The following is a 19,632-nucleotide window of genomic DNA, read 5'->3' as shown; positions in this document are numbered from 1 at the left end:
CCACTGGAGTGCCCAGTAAGGTATATCCAAGTCGTATTCCGAGGAGACGCACAAAACTTACCTGAACCCTGTTCAGCATCTCATTGTGGCCAATTTGATAGGGTGACCAAATTACAGAACCGTATTCCAAAACAGGGCGTACTAGGGTCTTGTATAGATTGACCATGGTGATGATTGGGGATCTAAAGTCTCTAGTAGATCTTACAATGAAACCGATGAGAGCATTGGCTCTAGAAGTGACGTTCAAAATATGGTCATTGTAACTTAGGGAGGAGTTTAGAATAACACCAAGGTCACGTATCCTGAACACTCTTTCAAGCTGTTTGCCATTGATGCTGTAGTTGAAATGACGACAGCTCTTGCCACGATGGAATGTCATTACCCTGCACTTGGAAAGATTTAATTCCATGGAGTTGCTGTCGCACCAATCACTTATACTGATCAATGATGATTACAGATCTAGTTGAATTTTGCTCACTCACTAAGCACACAGGTATAAAACTTTGATGTCATCAGCAAACATGGAAAATTTAGTGGTAATAACACCTCCAACGTCATTTATAAATAGATTGAACAGCAGGGGTCCAAGGTGGGATCCCTGCGGTACGCCAGAAAGGACAGGATAAGGCGTTGATGTAGTGCCATCACATTTGACCAGAAACACTCTCTCTTCAGTAGATAATTTTCCAGCCACTTTAACAAGGACCCACAAATCCCATATCCATGCAGCTTTGCAAGCAGAATATGATGATTAACCCTGTCAAATGCTTTTGGCATAATCCAGGTAGACGCAGTCCACTTGGTGACCGCTAACAAGCGCAGAAGTGTGACGACTTCCTGGAATTGAAGAAGATTCGTCACAGTCGAGCGTCCCTCTCATGAATCCATGCTGTTCCATTACCATACAACGGCTAAGCCGAAAGTAGAGGAAGTCGAGAACAACACTTTCAAACACTTTAGCAATGGCAGGTTGAATAGATATAGGACGATAGTTCATAACATTTGCTTTGTCACCTGACTTGTGAATCGGAACAATATAACTCTGCTTGAGAACGGCAGGAAAGACACCTGATCTAAGTAAGGCCCCAAAATGCAGAGCAAGGTGTGGTGCCAAAATGTGAGCACAATGCTTAAGTACCCAGTGGGGGTACGCCGTCAGGACCTGCTCCTTTGTGCTGATCCAATAACTCAAGCCTCGTTGGATGTCTGTGGCAAAAACAGGACAATTAGAGATAGACATATTCCATTCAAAAATCAAACGAAGGTGCGATGACATCAGAGTCACTATAAACTGATGTAAAAAAATTTCAGCAAAAGATTGCATTTGCCATGAGCTTCATGGCAACAATTTATTTATTGCCAACAATTTATTTCATTCAACAATTTATTTGGAAACTATATCTATATCTAAACTATATATAAATAGTACTAATACATTTTATGAAACTGTTTGTGACAATCAAACAAAACACGAAGATGACAATACTAGAAGTGAAAGTTAGAAAATAATTACAAACTAATTAGTAGTATTTTTATTTAATATAAATTATATATATACATTTCATATACATTAGTATAATTTATGTTCTCTAAATAAAAATATAATGAGTTAAATGATTGTATTAGCAAAGATAGCACCACTTACACGTATATTTTAGTTTTTGGCACTAGTACTCTATTTGTAAAAGTAAACTATTTTGTAAAAGTAAGCAATGCATCACTTAAAATCTTATATGAAGAGTTTTGTCGTAACCGTTATGTCAGCCACTGTCTTCTTTGTGTGCGTTTTGACGTACTCTCATTACGTAGCGCTACATATGATATAAATTATTCAATTTTCTTAAATATTTTCCAACTTTAATTATTGGAATCGCATACCGGGTTGTACAGCAGTTTGGTCTCATAAAATATATCATATGTTTAGAACAATGATTGATATACATTATTTGTTGGCCATCAACATTCTTTAGTCATAATTCTCACAGCTGGTTGTGACATATCTACTGTGCCACATATGCAGCTGCAACCGAAATGCCCTGCAGTGTTGGATATCAATACAAACAGATACTTCCACCCCGAAGGAAGTTCCGGCATCAGACGTCCCTTTACCCTCAACCACAAATCCCAGTGAATAGAAGCAGTCTTCCTTTTCCTGTATTTCAAAACCGCAGATATCCGCTAAGGAAATTGAGTCTTGTATCTGAAATAGATATGTAATTAAATGGCTGTGTGTTTCATTATAGTAATTAACTCGTAAACTAATTACTGTACATATTTAAATGTTTCCAAATGTAACGAAGGACAAAGTAAGGTAACATACGACTGAAATATTTTACCTGGTAGATCTGTGTCCACCACCCTACTCAATCCTCCTTCCACACTGACATACTGTGTTCCTGCGCGAAAATCAACTAATCAAAGACTCCTTGGTCTTTACTGTATAAGTGGCCCATGAGCCGAGGCCAATTTACATCGTATAAGTACTCGTATAGATGGAGAAATCATCACTTTCTAGAATTGACAGAAGGATTTTCCCTAAAAATGAAATCAGTCTACGACACGCTGTTTATGATGGAGTTTAATATAAAGGGTGTAAAAAGGTTAAAAATATGAAATGATAATTTTCCCTCAGATTAAATTTGTTTACCTTGACACATTTAATATCTTCAGACAAGTAAATGAATGCTGTAAATAAGCGTCGGCTTATCATAGACATACTATGAAAGTGAAGACTTACAGTTTTTATAGTTTGAATGTTATATTTTATGTATTATATAGCTATAACATATAATCGGAGAATAATTGCCGTTTTCTTATTTTTAACACTTTCGTTACCCTCCCATTTTGATTTCCTCTAAAAGGCTAACAATTGTTTTGTTTCTTAGGAAAAATACCTCCTTGGTTGAAAATGTCTTTGAAAAACTAGGTCTTGTACTTTTACGTTAGAAAATGTTCTTAGCTCACAGACTACCGAAGCATATAGTTCATAGAAAATTTGGTTTATCACATATTGTACTGTAATATTTTTATGTACTTGTATTTTCTGCTAAGACGTCCATTTTGAATAGCGAATAAATTACTCGAGACTCAAGAGTAATTTCGACTGAACAATATTCCAATATCCTTCCAGAATAGTTGCAATTCATACCAGAATAGTTGGATTTGGGTTTGAAGAACACTGTTTTGGGTTTCTGAATTCGGATTGTAAAACAAGTTTTATGAATATTATCTAAGTATTAAAATGAATTTACCTGCTACATCCCATGTATTTGATTGGGTAGTTCTACTATGTCATTGCAACTTGAAATCTCTTAGACCAGTGTAGAGGGATCTTAAATTCGAAGACAGTGGACTTTTTAGTGAAAGCACTTATGATGTAACACGATGGTGTCATATGATATTTTTGTACCGAAAGTAGGTATACATCAGGGTATTTACACTCACGATACACATGTATTACCGTTAAAAGTAATGTTAAGAGAGTTAGAGGTTAATCGAAATTGTGATTGGATCGTATTTGGTTTTGCGTTTGTAAGAAAATTTTGTTTAGAATGATTTATATTTTCGACACCAAATTTCAATTAGCATTTTCCATAGTAAATTATACATTTCACATTAATACTAAAATTAAACTTATCAAAATTATATGACTATATGTTTTGTATTAAGGTTAAATTAAATATGTACCAGAATTACATAACAAGTTTTGTATATATTCGTTGAGTTGTGATTTATACGGGCAATGGGAATAAAAGTGATTGTAAAACACTAAAGTGGGTAAAATATATTCGGGGTGAGTCAGAAAAACGTGCTGAATGAAATTTATAACACATTATAAACAGACAGTTCTCAACATCCGACGTCAATAGGCCATAATGTCAGATTTATTCCTGGGAAACGGTCGCCGTAGGACAGAACACCAGGAGCGAGTTTACGATGTTTACATCTTCCAACCGTTCCGCTGTTAGCTTTCTGGTATATTATCGGTTCGTGCGAGGGAAAGTTAGGCGTAATTTGTATGTATGTATAAATTCCAGCTTTATTATTGTGAGCATATTTCAACAAACGCAGAATAAAAAACAATTACTAAGTAAAATTAATGATATTGAGTATTATCCATAAAAAATGCAAGCACAAAAATATTTATATGATTTTAAAAAATTGTTTCATTTAATTTCACTAACTGCTATTTAAAAATCCATTGACATTTCTCATTGGTGATAGAATTGTGTAAGAACTTGCTTGATGCCTTTCGATAGAAGATATAAAAATATAAGACTTGGCAAATATAGACAAAGGGATTGGAAAGTAACAGCAAATGTTGCTGTACACTCATTATGACTAACGATGTGTCTCGTATTGACAGTTAAAATATATCAGTGCCCTATGTTCACAGACTCCACACATAGTTCACAAAACTTCACAGACCTCATTGCCCTTAGAATTGAACACTGTCATATATTACATAGTACTAAATAATTTCATAAATTAAGTTAATTAGGTTTTATTCTGAATAAGCAGTATGAAATTCGCCTTAAGAGCTTTTAGATTACTAAATACCTAAACATAAAACTCTTTCATAATTTTTATAACAAAAATTTAGAAAATTGAGTAACGTTAATTAAATAGTTTAAATAATTAGTACGATAGCATTTTTACAGTTCCTTATTTCATTAAAGCACTTAAAAATTAAGAATTTTATGAAGTTAATTTCACGTTTCAGAAGTATTAGGGCATAAAACACAAATATGTATATTACAAAACAGGGATTTAAACATTTAATTTTTCTGAACAACTTTTTTAAATGATTAATATATGTAACATACGTTTTTACGTTTAAACCTAAAAAAAACACTCTTGCTCGTTGTAACCATATAGACACATGTATATGTTGAGTACCCATACAGAGTGTTCATTTGTCACTTTATTATATGCTCTGATACAGGTCAGGGGCGCATTTACCGTATCGCACATGTCGTAGGTTGGTGGCCCTGGGGCCTCACAAATAGGTTATTAAAATATACAGTACAAATATTTTAGGTCTTTCCTGATTTTTTTTTTTCAATAACTGTATACTTTAGAAATCTGATTTTTACTTCTAATATACAGCAAATAAATGTAAAAATACTATGTTTGCCTATCTTTTATACATAAGTGTATATTACAATTAGGGGCTAGAACTGTGGGAGCAACCAACAGGTGGGGATATGCGCAGTTCAGACGTATTTTCGTACTTCAAGTGTCTGTTGTTCTTATTTATTAAATGGCTAAAAGGACTTTTAAATGAATATTTATTATAAATTTATTCCTGGTGACAAAACAAAGAAATCAAAATTCTAACCTGAACAAATACTTTGATGCACCAAAGCATAAATAATTAATATTTGTGTATGTTCAAAAGTTGATATTCTGTCATTCACGAAATTGGCCAATTTACGAAATTTACATGTTCACTTTCTAAAATCGTGTGGGTAACTATCGAGATTGAAGATGGTAGCACTGATATACAGAAAATTTGCCGTTCTGTAGAAGATGTTCATCAAACAATCTACCTATTCGTGAAAAGACTCAAGGACTCCAAGTGGTCCGCCAGAGTTGAAGCTGCCTTAGCACTAAAATGACTATGCAGAAATTTAAAATGCTCTTTTAAAAACACGTGCAACTGATCATTAAAAACTTTCATATGAAGCACATGCACTAGGACTTGCCAAAAAGCTAACCTTCTACGAAATTGCCGTTTTTACAATTTTATGGAACCCCTTGCTTGAAAGTCTGAGTAAAACTAGTAAGTGTTTACAAAAAGGAGGGTGCAATATGATGATTGCAGTACAGCTGCTGGATGTATTGTAAGACTATTTTTAGTATATATGTGAGGGTTTCTTAGCAATGGAAGGTGATTTCACAAGCTTATCGATATTTTTGACAGAAACATTTTAATACAAAAAAGATGAAATGAAATGATTTAAAAGAAGATGAAATTTGATGATGAGACCGCATCCTCAACAGATAATGAGGTTATATTACAGGGTAGAGATTTAGTGAGAATGGAAATATTCAATGAGGTTTCAGACATAATTGTTTCCGAATTAAAAACAGACAAGGAAAACTTCAGCATATTTTAAAATGTTTTAGAACTTGCTTTTCGTTCAATACGATTGAATTTTAAGAAGTCACCTAATGAATCTATCCGAAGTTTATTAAAAGTTCATTGAATTGTCGTTTTTTTAGAGTTAATAGAGTTTAGACACTTTCATGAGTTCCTGAACGTCTTAGAAGAATCAAATGTAAAAAGTAGACCCACCATAGGTGAAGGAATGGACGTAAACGTGAGTAAGAATTGTCAAGAGACATGGCATAATATTTTAGAGAGAAAAAAAGGGTCAAAGACACCTTTCCCAATCTAGAAAATATCTTGAAAATATTTCTTACAATTCTAATAACCAATGCTCCGGATGAAAGATCCTTTAGTGCTTTGAAGAGGATATAAAAATATCTTCCCATGACTCTATCAGAAGATCACCTAAATTACTTGGCAATTCTCTACATTAAAAGTGAAACTTTCTAAAATATCAGCTACTACTCGTACAAACTGTAGTAGTCGCTTTTGCTTCTCAGAAAGCCAGAAAACAACGTATATTTAAACTTTCTTTAACAAAATTGTAATTTTAAGTATAAGCTACAGTTTCTTGCAATTTTATCATCTTTAAGTGATAAATGCTATTATTTTCAATGCATCCTTAAGAACACTTTATAAAATTGGTTTCTTTATATTTCATTAAGAACTAATTGATAAACTTACCCATAATAAACTTTGAATCAGTTACGGGTAGCGAGATAGCCCATGATCTAGAATCCATAACATTACGTTAATTTAAAAAAAGTCAATTTATAGTATCTTGAAGGCAAGATAGGAGTAAGGGCATTTTACAAAAACAAAAAGTAACAATCGCTATTTAATGTCCCGTTAATATTAAGCTGATAGTTACCACAACATTATTTCGTTAACGAAGAGAATATATTTTTTACTGTGAATAATATAACTGTACATTCGTGTAGAACGGGTTCCATTCCAATATATAAGCAATTTCGAAGAGCTTACCCAAAAACGGTAGCATTGCATTGAAGAACTAAACATGTATATTAAATTGATTTGCTTTTGTACCAAAAGACAGTACATGGGTAGATGCTGAAATAAATTTATTTGTCATATTTTCGTCATCGTTAATTTTTTTAAATAAAGCCTTACATGGGAGTGCCGATGGCCGAGCGATCTAAGACGTTGGACTTCGGGTGTGAGTTAGAGATAGCGCAGCTTAAAATCCTGTCTGTGGCCAAAGTACTTTTATCAGTACCATCGACCTTGTACTGTATTTACACTTCCCTTTACTGTGTTTGATAAGATTATTGCGCAGGCAAGTGGTCCATGGAGACGGACAGAATAAGGTTTAAAAGGAGATCGGTCTCTTCTTTACATAAAAAAGTAAACAAAATACACAAAAAGGCCTCCAGAAACTGGGCACTGTTATTTTAAATTTGTACCATAACTATCCGTATGGTATCTCGTGAAAGATTCCATCTATATACTTTCAATTTAGCTGGTAAATTCATTTGTATGTAGACAAGAATGAGTTAAGGTGGTAAATGCCCTTACACATGATTATACTGAACGTCATTGAAACCTATCAATCTTTGTACTGCCTGCTTTGAAGCCGTGGATATTTCTTTTTTATGATTGCCTATCCCCTCACTGTACATCTAGAGAATGAGCTACAGACTGGAAATTTCACCTGTAAATTCAAGCTATACCTGTCTTCTGGCTTACCAATACCTTTTATATTTATTACACTACTTTATTATACATATATGTAGTCTGAGTGATTGTAGTATTTGAGCAATTTGATTGTATCACGTCGAATCCGATAAAATACCTTCTTACAGCTTAATTAAATTATAATGCAAGATAATGTGGTAATAACTTTATAAAATCAGATTTACATCATTGTCCTAATTTAATGTTTTATGTAGTTTATGTTGAATTTATAGATACTAAATAACTCCATACTTTATAACTGAAATAGCTATAACGACCTAATTCTTGAGAACTAAAGTAACATAACGTCAGGCAAAAGTGATAGTAATATAACTTATTATTATATTCATATGTACTTCAAAATAAAACTTTTCTGTAACGTACAAATACATCTTGAACTACAGTAGCTTTCGTATTAATATACATTAGCTGTGACCTTTTAACAGGGTTTTGGTGTCGCAGAGTGTTGAGTTTTTAATAAGTTTGGAACTCACGTTTCAAGCCCCTTAATTCTCCTTACTTTCCTTATATCCCACCAACATTTTTATATTACAGAGATTAATGATTTATTTAACCAACGTTGTTTAAATGGTACACATTTTTAACAACTTAATATAAATAATAAAATAACGCCATAATCATGCATTACCCCTAAAAATGACCATCAAATTAGACGCTTGTGGAATTTTTTATTTTCCACTACTGTTAAGTGAATAGGAAAACAGAAATCGTAAAACACATAAGTGAAGATCTTCACTTATGTTTAATCGAATTCCATAGAGTTACATATTCCATGTGTGTTAAATATTTTGCCTTTATAGAAATGATGCTTTTTGGAAAATGTTAAGTCTATTATGTAATTTTGTTCTGCAGATATCATGTAAGAAGACATGCAGAACGAAATGTTTCCAGCCCCCCTCCACCACCTCGAGGAATAGGCTTCGCTAACGTTCAGTTAATACTTAATTCCTGGTTATTTTAACAATTAAAACTTAAGCTGACAATGATTATTTTCTTCATGTTTCAGTCTTTTAATAACCTTACTAAAATATTTTTATTTAGAAACATTTGGCCAAAGCATCTTATAGTTTCTACAGTTTTATTGCAAGTTCTCAACAGTTTCCATAAAATCGTTCTGTTCAAGTTACAAGTCCTGGATAGTTCATATAATTATATACAAGCAATGGGATATTATAAAAAGAAAAATTTTGTAATAGTTTCTCATGATGGCTATTTCACACTATTTAGTAATTTTTTATAATACATCGAAAGCTGACTGTTGACGTTGGCACACCTTGAGTACTTGAAGTGACAATCACTGAAATGGGTGAACATGTCCACTGAGGACAATGGCTGTCTAGTAAGTTCGGCTTACAGTTGACTTGTGGCCAATACCGATAGTATTACAGTCTCTCGTGGCTCTCTTGACGTGCAATTCACGATTTACTGTGAAATATTGTTCATGTCAGATGTGAAATTCTGTCTCATTCCACTACGTTTACAGTTATTAATTTAAACTCTAACTTTATCACGAAAACGCTACACGAGGAAATGATTAAGGTAGTACGTTATGTATTGCTAGGTTTTTTATAAAAACTAATTTAACAAACAGTAATACTATTATGAGATAGAAATAGTAACAAGGAAAATTATCATATAAAACATTACATTACATACAACAAGTTTAACAGGTTTTTAGTTTTATTAAATGACTACATAATGACACTTATTCAAGAATATTGTAATGGACGAGCTTCTTCTATGGATTGGTTGCACGATTAGATTTATATTTGTTTTTTTCTTACGTTCCCCAGACATAAGAACAAGTAATAATGTATTAAGCTTCAGGTTTTTGTTTGAAAAATTTTGTCCAATTACAAATAAAAAATTACAAAATTATAAATTATAAATATTGATTAGGACAATTGGACAAACTAACGTAACTGTTAATGCTTAATATATGAAAATTACAAATTAAACTAATATGATTTCAATGCAAAATACAACGGTAAAAACTAGAAAAAGAAATATTATGTAAGTTGTTTCATGGAAAGTATGAGAAGCCTACCTATTTGTGGGTGCCAACATACTGTAAATAAAAAATAGGGACAGTTGTACTTTAAAAGTAACCTTAGTAAATCGTTAAGTGGATAAAAGTTGAAAACAAAACCTAAAATGAGCAACTTAAATCTATAAAATTCGTATACTTGATACTCTAGATTGTTCTCAACAATAATTAAGTCCCACAATGTCTAACTCTAACCTCAGAATTTCAGTATTCTTTTATGGAAAAATTATAGACAAGGTAAAAATTAGACGTTGAAATCATGAAACTAACTTATGTGGAATATTTACATCTAATTCTTAATCCGGTGTTAAATTACGCACGTTTTACACTGGCCTATAATAAACAATTCTAAACCCATCATGTTTGGTAGATACTTTAAGATATACCATGATTGCTTAAAGCTGTGTTAATGTTCCCTTTTAAAAATTGAAACATTAATCTGTACACAAAACGTGAGGAAAGAAGCTCAAATAAAACATACAAATGGTAAAACATTTTGTTGGTAATAAAATTAAAAGGGAAAGGCGTACGATAATGTTTCACTTAGATTCTCACGTTAGTGTCAATGAAAAGGAGAACGCAACAGCAGATATGTTGTGGGCAACGGGTCGCCTATAACGTCGCACAATTGTTTGCCAGCAGCGGCTGCGGCAAAAAGCCAGAGACTCTCAAATGACTGATTGGTGCTCTTACAGCCTTCATTTAAAGACGTAATGAACTTTATGAACCAATTTATAGAGCAGTGGGTGAGCCAATGGCGTGTTACCACGCGTGCTCTCGTAGTAACTTCATCTTGAGATGAACGTGAAGCTTATTAAGCAGACTCAAAGTGGAGATCGTCTCGTTGATACGGTTGCAATTACATGAAGAGCTTCCGATTTTCCTGACTAAAATTCCTCATCGATCATAGCAATTATAAAAACTACGTTTTTCATACGCAAATGTAAAACCTTTAATTTGTACCTTTAAAGAAATTGTTTGGGAAATTGTCTATATCGATAGTCGACGACAAATTCTGCAGAGATTTTTAAAAACAAAAAATCTGAGAAGAAAAGCCATCATGCTGTTAATGCCAATTGAAGAAATTGTATAGGCATTCTCTGAAGACGTTGTAAGCAACATGTTTGAAGTAACATACAAAGCAGTCGCAGGATGGAAAAATGTTGGGATGGTGTTAGTTGTTGTTCCACTCTATCAAGCTTTTAATCTAATATAGTTGAATGTGCATTACCATTATCCTCCTGGAAAAAATATCTTACCGATCAATGCAATGTCTATTCCAGTAACGAGTTTCAATTACAATACACGATAAATTGTGTAAATATAAATAGAACAAGAATACATTAATGTAAGTAAAATATTTTTTCCATTTGAAAAATTTCACTAAATGTACCGTTACCGATGTTACAGTTTTGGTGATGGTATCAGGAGACATAGCCTAAAATTATCTTAAAGTTGGTAATTTTAATAAAGGATTGAATTGTACTAAGTAGTAACAAGATCGTTCTTCTAACTTAACGAAGTACATTCATAATTCCCTGATAACGTTTATAAGAAATAAGTTGTAGAAGTTCAGTAACGTGGATGAATGAGTTTAATTAACATCCACTTTGACTAAAACAACGAAACTTTTCTTATCATTTTCCAACTTTCCAATGGAGTCAATATGAATCTTCTAAGTTCTGACTTTGTAATTAATAAATTGATGAATAAATTGATAATGAATAAATATCTCTAAAGAAAGTTCAAATATCTGAATGTACATACTATACACATGAAATAGTTATAGTATTATGACATGCCATATCATTATGACATTTTTATAAATTCATATTTAGTTTTTTACTTAGTAACAGTGGTAGATTATTAACGGTCAGTCCACAACAGAAAACACTTGTGTGTTGGCTCAACAGCAGTACGGTACAGAGAAGAAGATGCAGATAGATGTGCACTAATAAATCAAATCTAGCCCTCAAAGCTATGAATGTTAATTTATTATAACACTTTGATGTTATGTACTGACCCTTTGCAGGGAACATCAATGACTGGCGCTTTTTGATCTTTATTTATAAAATATAGCAATAACCCTGAATACTTCCTTTTGTACATTGCAAAACAGCCCAAATACCTTCCTAATAAAAAATACATCTCTTTAACAATAAAATGGATGCAATATTCACAGCTATACGGATCCTGAAATTATAAAATGATCTGACAGCGAAGAGATGGCCACAGAATATTTCTGTTACAGAACTGAACAACCACGAAATTTTGACCACGAACCGCGCAAAACTCCCCCAAAGTAATAAGTTGGCTAGAAGATTGATTCTAGCAAACACTTGTAGTGCAGTAACCTCTTAGCTGAACGGAACCTTTATTATTTTAGCACTGATATGGAAACTAATTTAACAAACAAAAATGTGAATAAATCATGTGGCATATATCCTGAGAAGAATTTCATGAATGTCATAAAAATTTTATTTAACCTCATCTCGTATATATGCAAAAGAATGTATCTTATGATGGTGCATGTCCAAACCTAGGAACTAGGTTCATCGTCTTTTTATTGTGTTAAATTTTCTTCTGCATAATATTGTGTGTCTGTCTACGCAAGACATCTCTAGAATGAGATGAGTTAAAGATATAAAGTTTTATATGAAACCTTAGCGAAGCCTGTTACGAGACGTGGAACGGTGTGTACTTCTGCATTATCTACTCCAACTGATTTTTCAAAGGGGGAAAAGGCGGGTCACTTTAAATTTTGAAATTACACTCCTTATCATGAGACATGTAATTTTAAAAGTGTATTCAATGGAAACACATTCTCTTAGTTTCTCTCTGGAATCAGGTGCTTTTTAAAGTAAATTTTTAAATAAAGAAAAACTCGTTAAACAGCATTTATATCACCACGTCAACTAGTAATCATACTGGTCAAGGATCTTGTCCTGGGAGATTAAATATTTAAGTAGTTGTTAATTTTAGTATTAGTTTGCCAAATTTTTTACGAAATCTTAAAATGTGTTTTTTAGATACTTTATGTGGTGAAATAAAATCTCCACTATACACAAAATAGAATATTGCAACAAATTAAAAACATAAGTGCAAGATTAGTTATAATACAATTAGTGGATTTTTATCCGTTCACCTAAATTATAAAAATACATATAAATCCCATGCTTTTTTTTCCGTGAAATAATTTTTCAAAAATATTTTATTAGTAAAATAACTCTGAAGTATTAAGGATTTGAAAATGAGTTGTCATAAGCAGAAAAGCCTGTCTGTATGCCCGATTTCCTTCTATCAAAATGGTGGACTAATATTTAATACATAACAAACACACTTACAAATAAATACCATGATTTGGTAAATAAACATTACAATCCACACCTCCTACCTAGAAAACATTAGAATTAAATTGCAGCAGCCCTCTCAGATTACAAGATATACACCGGCGCTACATTTAAAGATAACTAATAGAACTTCTACAATGTTGGTGCTGGTTTATGCAGATCCAGGAGTTTTAATTAAACAAACTTTGCATTGAACCTAAACTTAATGTTTTTTTTTACTTCAGTAGTTACCTGATAGAGGCAAATTGGTGTTGGTGAAGCTGTATAGATAAACAAGTTACATTGTTCTAAAATACTTATCTTACGATTACTTACTGTATAATAATTCTTCAGACTTTGGATGTATTTTATTTTTATTAAGGCTTTAAGCGTTAAGCTATCCAAATTTATTTATTTTTCAGGATATAATAGGGATCATTGAATGCATAAAAGGGCAGTAGGGTCCATAAATAATTGTATAGACGTATGCTACCATTAGGAATCTTAGTTTTAGTAAAAATAAAAACTATTAGCGAAAAAAATTCTATTGCTTAACAAATTGTAACAATTGATCACATTGCTGCCTGTCTGCCCTCCACGTTCACGGGCATCACGAAATGCGAGGCCATTTGTAAAGTCAACCTCCTCTTTTTCAAGACCATTACACTCATCTTGAAGACTTTATGAGTTTCACGACGTTTTAATTACTCTCTTATAATTTTTTATGGCAGCGTTTATAATATTGAATTCTACAGCATAAAGCAAACAATAGCAATTATTAGTTTTAATTGGATAAGTTTATTTTGAAGTAAAAGCATTCAAAAGCCTGCCGTTTTACTGTCACAACTTAAATGTTACAGTGGTTTCTCAAGTAATGTTTATTGAGAGCACAGCAGCAGAATTACCACATAATTACGAGTAAATGTTTTATTTTGAACATTTAGTTTTCTTAATAAATAGAATATTATTTATAACCAAACACTACTGCATTAAGATTACTAGGTGTTGTTCATAATATATGTAGGAATAATAATATAATTTTTTTATTTCCGAATGTTTATTGCTATTTCTGGAACATAATTTTCTCATTTAAATTGATAATCTGCTTTAAAATAAATTGTTTGAGTGAAATAATTATAGTGAAAGTCAATAAATAAATACTAACTAAATTGTAATAAGTTCAAGCACTTTAAAATAATAGAATAACATTATTATGTTTTAAATTATTATCATTATCTATCTTTCCCCATTATTTTTGTAAGAAGACTTAGGTTTTAATTTTCTTAGACAATTCCTCAGAGATTTTATGATGTTGACTGTTAATAAAATACAAAGTACAAGGGCTCTTTATAACTAGTCATCATCGATTGGCTTTACATCAGCAAGGAAACCTCTAATACATCAATTCCCGGATAAGAAGAAAAGGAACTAAAGCTAGAAAAAAAACGATTGTATCTAATCCACTGTTAAAATCAGTTAATACTGTTCTGAAGGAATACTGTAAGCACGATATGGATGAATTATACTCGGCCGCTTAGTAGACAGTCTACTGTGTGTATTTATAAACACTGCTTGTAGTTTATAAGCTGCAAGTGACCAAATCTATAATTAGTAAAGTAATTTTATTTTGTCAAGATTTACATTCCACAATATGATAACACAACGAGAAGCAGTTATCACTGTTGTGTTCCGGTATAATAGTTATGACATTGTTACTGATACAACTTACTGAAACTTCGAGATCGTAAAGGCTACTTGGAGAAGAGACAGCGGCTAGTTAGAGTAAACCCCTCCACTCACAACTACCCTCCCAACTACCCACCCCACCACAGCACTCCACTGTTAATTTGAGTCTTCAGTGGACTGGTAAGGGAGACTAAATTATAATTAAATTTTCTTAACAGGCTTATCTGTAAATAAACGTAGTTTATTTAATCGAATATTTCTATTTTGGTCATCTAAATATATATGTAATTAACGAAACGTATATTGAAAGAGATTGCTTGCATATTTTAGTTTGACAAAGCAGTTTTGTTAGTAGTTTTTTGTTAAAAAAACTAGATCAAGTATCAAATTATTGAGTCATGTCAGACACTACGCAAAACTAATAAAATAGGCTATTCTAAATTTTGCTACATTGTAAAAACATATATATTCATTTTAGATTTTTACATTACGAGAATAATAGTTGGGAATACAGTTTTTAAATGCTATGATTACATTCAAAACTTACTACTACTGTGTTTGGTCTACTCTGGTTTTAGTTTATGGAGTAATTTGCTCAAACAAGCAACAAACTAACGTACATAGATATTCGATGATGATAAATGTAAACCAGAATTAAATATTTCCATTACAACTTAAAGTAGACTTGGTACGCTAAAATATCTATATTTTAAACAGTAAAAGAATTATTAAAAAAAATATATAACATGTTTATTACATTTTTTTATTGAGTATAGTAGATATTAAATTGTAATGGCTCTGGGATATTTGCTGATTGTATCCAGAACTCTGGATCTGTGACCTCTAGGTGGAAAATTATAAACATGATTTTAGCATTCAAAAAGTATTAAAAAATATGGCGATAAAAAAGCTAGTCTTAAAACAGAACAAAAGTTGTGCATTAATAAGGCACAAACTAATACGTAAGATGTAGCCCAAAATCAGTAAAAATACACACGAGTAATCAAGACAGACTTATTGCTGATACTCATAAACACTGAGGTACGCTGGAATTAAACTGGAAATACCTTAACGCTACGTCCCCGCATTACAGAAGGATTTTGCTCAGCGACTCGACGACATTGGCTTGGCGGGGATGCTCTGTCGACCTTTGGTTTATTGTTTATTAGTATATCTTATTCTAGACCTGAAAATCATTATGATCGACCGAATTTTACTTGATGAGTTACTTAAAATAATCGCATCCACTTTCCTAGTTATCTTTTTATTATTGTTAGCCAAAGTGATGTATTTTACAAATTTTGTCTTACAGTCAAGTCTTATAACTCATATTCATATAGCGTTAATAGGTTTTCGTTGAGAAAATTTATTTAAGGTACATCAGTTGGCTACATGTAGTTGTTTTGAATATAGTAATGTTGAAGAATTTTAATCTATACAAGATATCCAGTTCTTACACTGTTTGCGATTTTTAATATAGTAGTTGTTATGTCTCAACGTGTATTCCTTCCTAAAATAATATAATGTACAAGTTAAATTGTCTTAGTTTTTCTTAATTCATGCCTTAACAGATTTTATTATATTCTGTCCGTATTTTATAAGCAAGTATAAAACCTATGTGAAGCATAGCAACAGTAACAATAGCAACTTTCTAAACTCGATTATTATTAATCTCCTAGTTGACATACTTAAATATATACTTGACAAAAGACTTGATACAGTTAAATACTTTTCATTCCTCTGCACCTTAATGGGAAACTTTTCAATGCAGCTGAAATTTGTGAAAATCATCGTTTCCCTTGTAGTTTGAACAATCAGTGTGATTACGTTGTTTTATTTGGCAGTCTTATGGCCAAATAGCTGATTTTGAAACATAAATGAATTATTAAATAGTTTTCTTATAGAAGAATAAATATTATGATATGGGCTATGAAATATCAGGTGGCCTTTTAAATGATTTCGTATGAGTTTTCTATTGTAATGAAAAGTATCGTTCAATAATCATCTCGAAGATTCTATTGCGGGGTTCGACAGTATTTCCTGCTCTCGGATTCTACACCTGAAATAGGTTACATTTAAGACTAGTAATGAAATGTACATTTAACAACTATCTCATTATTGAAAAACACACACAAAGACTCATATTCATTGAGTAGTGTGACAGTAATATAAATATATCTATCTACAAATATAGCAAGACAAAAAAGATTTGCTTAAAAATATAAATAAAGATGTTTTCAAAGTTGTTTTAAGTTTCATGAAGTTAATACGTATTTATAATACATTTTTATATCATCTTTAAATTAAAACCGTTTTCTTTAATACTGCTTAGCACATTTTAAGTTAGGTAATTATTTAAAATACTACACCAGATCACTTTAGAAGAACTCAATTTCATAAACAGTATCTGATCATTTACTAGCATAACCTTTACGTCACGAATGAATGTAAGTGTTAGTATTATATAATATTATATATCACTAACATTGTAAGATAGTACATAGTGGGGTACATAGAACACACTTTCAGCTTTACGTTTTCTCTATTGTGTGTCTCTAATAAATAGAATTTAAATTTTAAGATCATTCAACAGCACCTCAGTAAGTACTAAATGTTACTTACCGGATTTATTATTGAACAAATATTCTAACGTGACGTATCAGTCAATTAATAAAAATTCAAGGTCCAATAGATGTATTCGTAAAGTCGATACTATGAATGTCTTGTATTGAATTTATATTTTAGAGAGCAATCTGATTGTTGTGGGAGAGAAAGGTCCAACACAGCCCGTTACAAACTTGATTTCCTGGACCTTAGTCGAGACTGAAGCAATAGAGTACAGATCATTTACATCTGTGCCCCGTCCTTTTGTCCGGCTCTTTAATAACATTTCTACAGTGAACCCCTTTTACTTTTTCCACCTGCACGTCTTGTATTATAATAAGTTAAAAGGAATCTTTCTAAAGTGTTTATCATGTATAAAAAAGTATTACGGGATACAATCAGAATATTTCAACGTATTAGATTTACGTAAAATTTAGATATATATAAATAAACATTGAACATTGAGAAAATGTCTAGAATTATACTGTGACAAAGGTTATTTAAATATACAGCGCTATCAGAATATGCTACAAAATATTGGGGATTTCAGACCTACATTCCCGGAGGTTTAACTGTCGGTGCTTCAAACCTCAGACTATATGGCATGTATTTGTCAGTTTATAAACACATTTTGACCAAGACCAAATTGATTTGGAAGCTTTTTAGAGCTGACTTAGGTACTTTGGTGTCTGTGAAACAAAATTTATTTGTTCATTCTCCACATTAATTATGTTAAATAAATATTAGAGTGCTTTTTATTCAGATAATTTTGTTATATATTTATTTAGAGATTAAAACTTCTCGCTATTTTGGAATCGCTCGTAATTGAAAAATATAACTTTATTATTGCAACTATTTACTGTAAGAGTTATTTTCCTAATTGTATAAAGAGAAATTTTTTAATAGTATGTACAATAAAACTGAGTAGTAAGCCCTAACTACACAAAAACCAAGAAACACATGATTTATATCTCTGTTAAGTTTATTGGAAGTAATATGTCACGTAGTTACAGTAACTTTACACAGTTGGCGCAGATCTCAGTACTCTTGGTCAAATAACTTCTTATTAATGTAACTTGTTACTGTTCTATAAACCAGTTGTCATAAGTTGTTTACAAAAACTTGTCACTTAAATATATCCAGTTCTTATAATTTTTTTTTCTTATTACAGTCATACAACATTAAAATAATTATTTAAGTAAAATAGTAAATAAATAAAGTAAATATTGTCTGATGCCAAAATAAATTGCTTCAATTCAATCTTTAAGGCCTTATTAGGTTTAAAATCAATTGAAGAACTGAGTTTGGGTACGTATTAAAAAACCTGTGATAAAAAATTATGTGTTCGGTGGTTTTAATCTTTTTAATACTCATGGATGGAAATTAACAAAAGTATTCTCATATGTTTTATTTAATACTATTTTATTAAATAAGTGATTGTTGAACATCTAATATTTCACCTTTATACTGTTAAAGTATTAATCACGCAATAAAAATGCTTGAAATGTCAAATCCTCACCGCGAAAGTAGTAACTAATAGTCTGACATTTGGTCTGTCGTCTGCTCCACGCCTTTTTTTCTTTACGCCACTGCCTTCTAAATTCTCACCAACCTTCTGCTCTTTTATCCATACTGTAACTAATTGATCTCGGCTTATGCCATTGTCACCTGTGGTGGATCGAGTAGCTGTGGGTGGCCCTGGCTGGGTCCTCTGATCTTTGGTATTGGAACTGTTTTGCCTTTTTCCATCAGCATGTCATTAATACCCGATCCTTTGATTTGCATAGTCCTGCATGACTAAAGTACTTGATACTGAAAAGGCTCTCCAGTGTGACGGTGGATGCAACAGGTGGTTTCATTCTGCATGTATGAATTTATCGGTTCCGAATATCGTAAAATAGCTGCTGGTACCAATAAAAAATGGTCCTTGTGGACGGGCTGATTGCTTTGCTCCTAACTGCCACCCTCTTAACAGACTGTCCACTTCGCTTGATACCATCTCAACTCAAATGGCCCAAATGCTCTCCAAACTTGATAGTTTGGCCAACATGCCTTCGGATGTTGCGTCTATTAGGAGTGAATTGGTTGCAGTAAATGAAAAATTGGCTAATTTTGAACCTCGTATTGTCGAGGCT

At 32.0% G+C, this 19,632-nt stretch overlaps 1 protein-coding gene across 1 annotated transcript; it reads right to left on the bottom strand.

The window, feature by feature from the left end:
* Positions 1-760: 760 nt before the first annotated feature.
* Positions 761-19,128, bottom strand: LOC124363652. The gene is made up of 3 exons (XM_046818912.1): positions 19,110-19,128; positions 2,337-2,396; positions 761-1,206 (listed from the first exon to the last, which is right to left on the bottom strand). Exons 1-3 carry the CDS (start codon positions 19,126-19,128, stop codon positions 761-763), a joined length of 525 nt encoding a protein of 174 aa, XP_046674868.1.
* Between the last annotated feature and the right edge of the window lie 504 nt (positions 19,129-19,632).

Source organism: Homalodisca vitripennis, chromosome 5 (assembly GCF_021130785.1).
Source record: "Homalodisca vitripennis isolate AUS2020 chromosome 5, UT_GWSS_2.1, whole genome shotgun sequence".
Classification (NCBI taxonomy): domain Eukaryota; kingdom Metazoa; phylum Arthropoda; class Insecta; order Hemiptera; family Cicadellidae; genus Homalodisca; species Homalodisca vitripennis.
Note: the sequence above shows the minus strand (reverse complement) of the source record. Positions and strands in the feature narration are given on the sequence as shown.

Excerpts from the sequence above, each read along its gene's own strand:
- LOC124363652 (XM_046818912.1), bottom strand. Across the intron at positions 1,207-2,336 it reads GGTGGACACAGATCTACCAG|ACATCCAACGAGGCTTGAGT; the intron begins GTAAAATATTTC and ends TTTTTGCCACAG.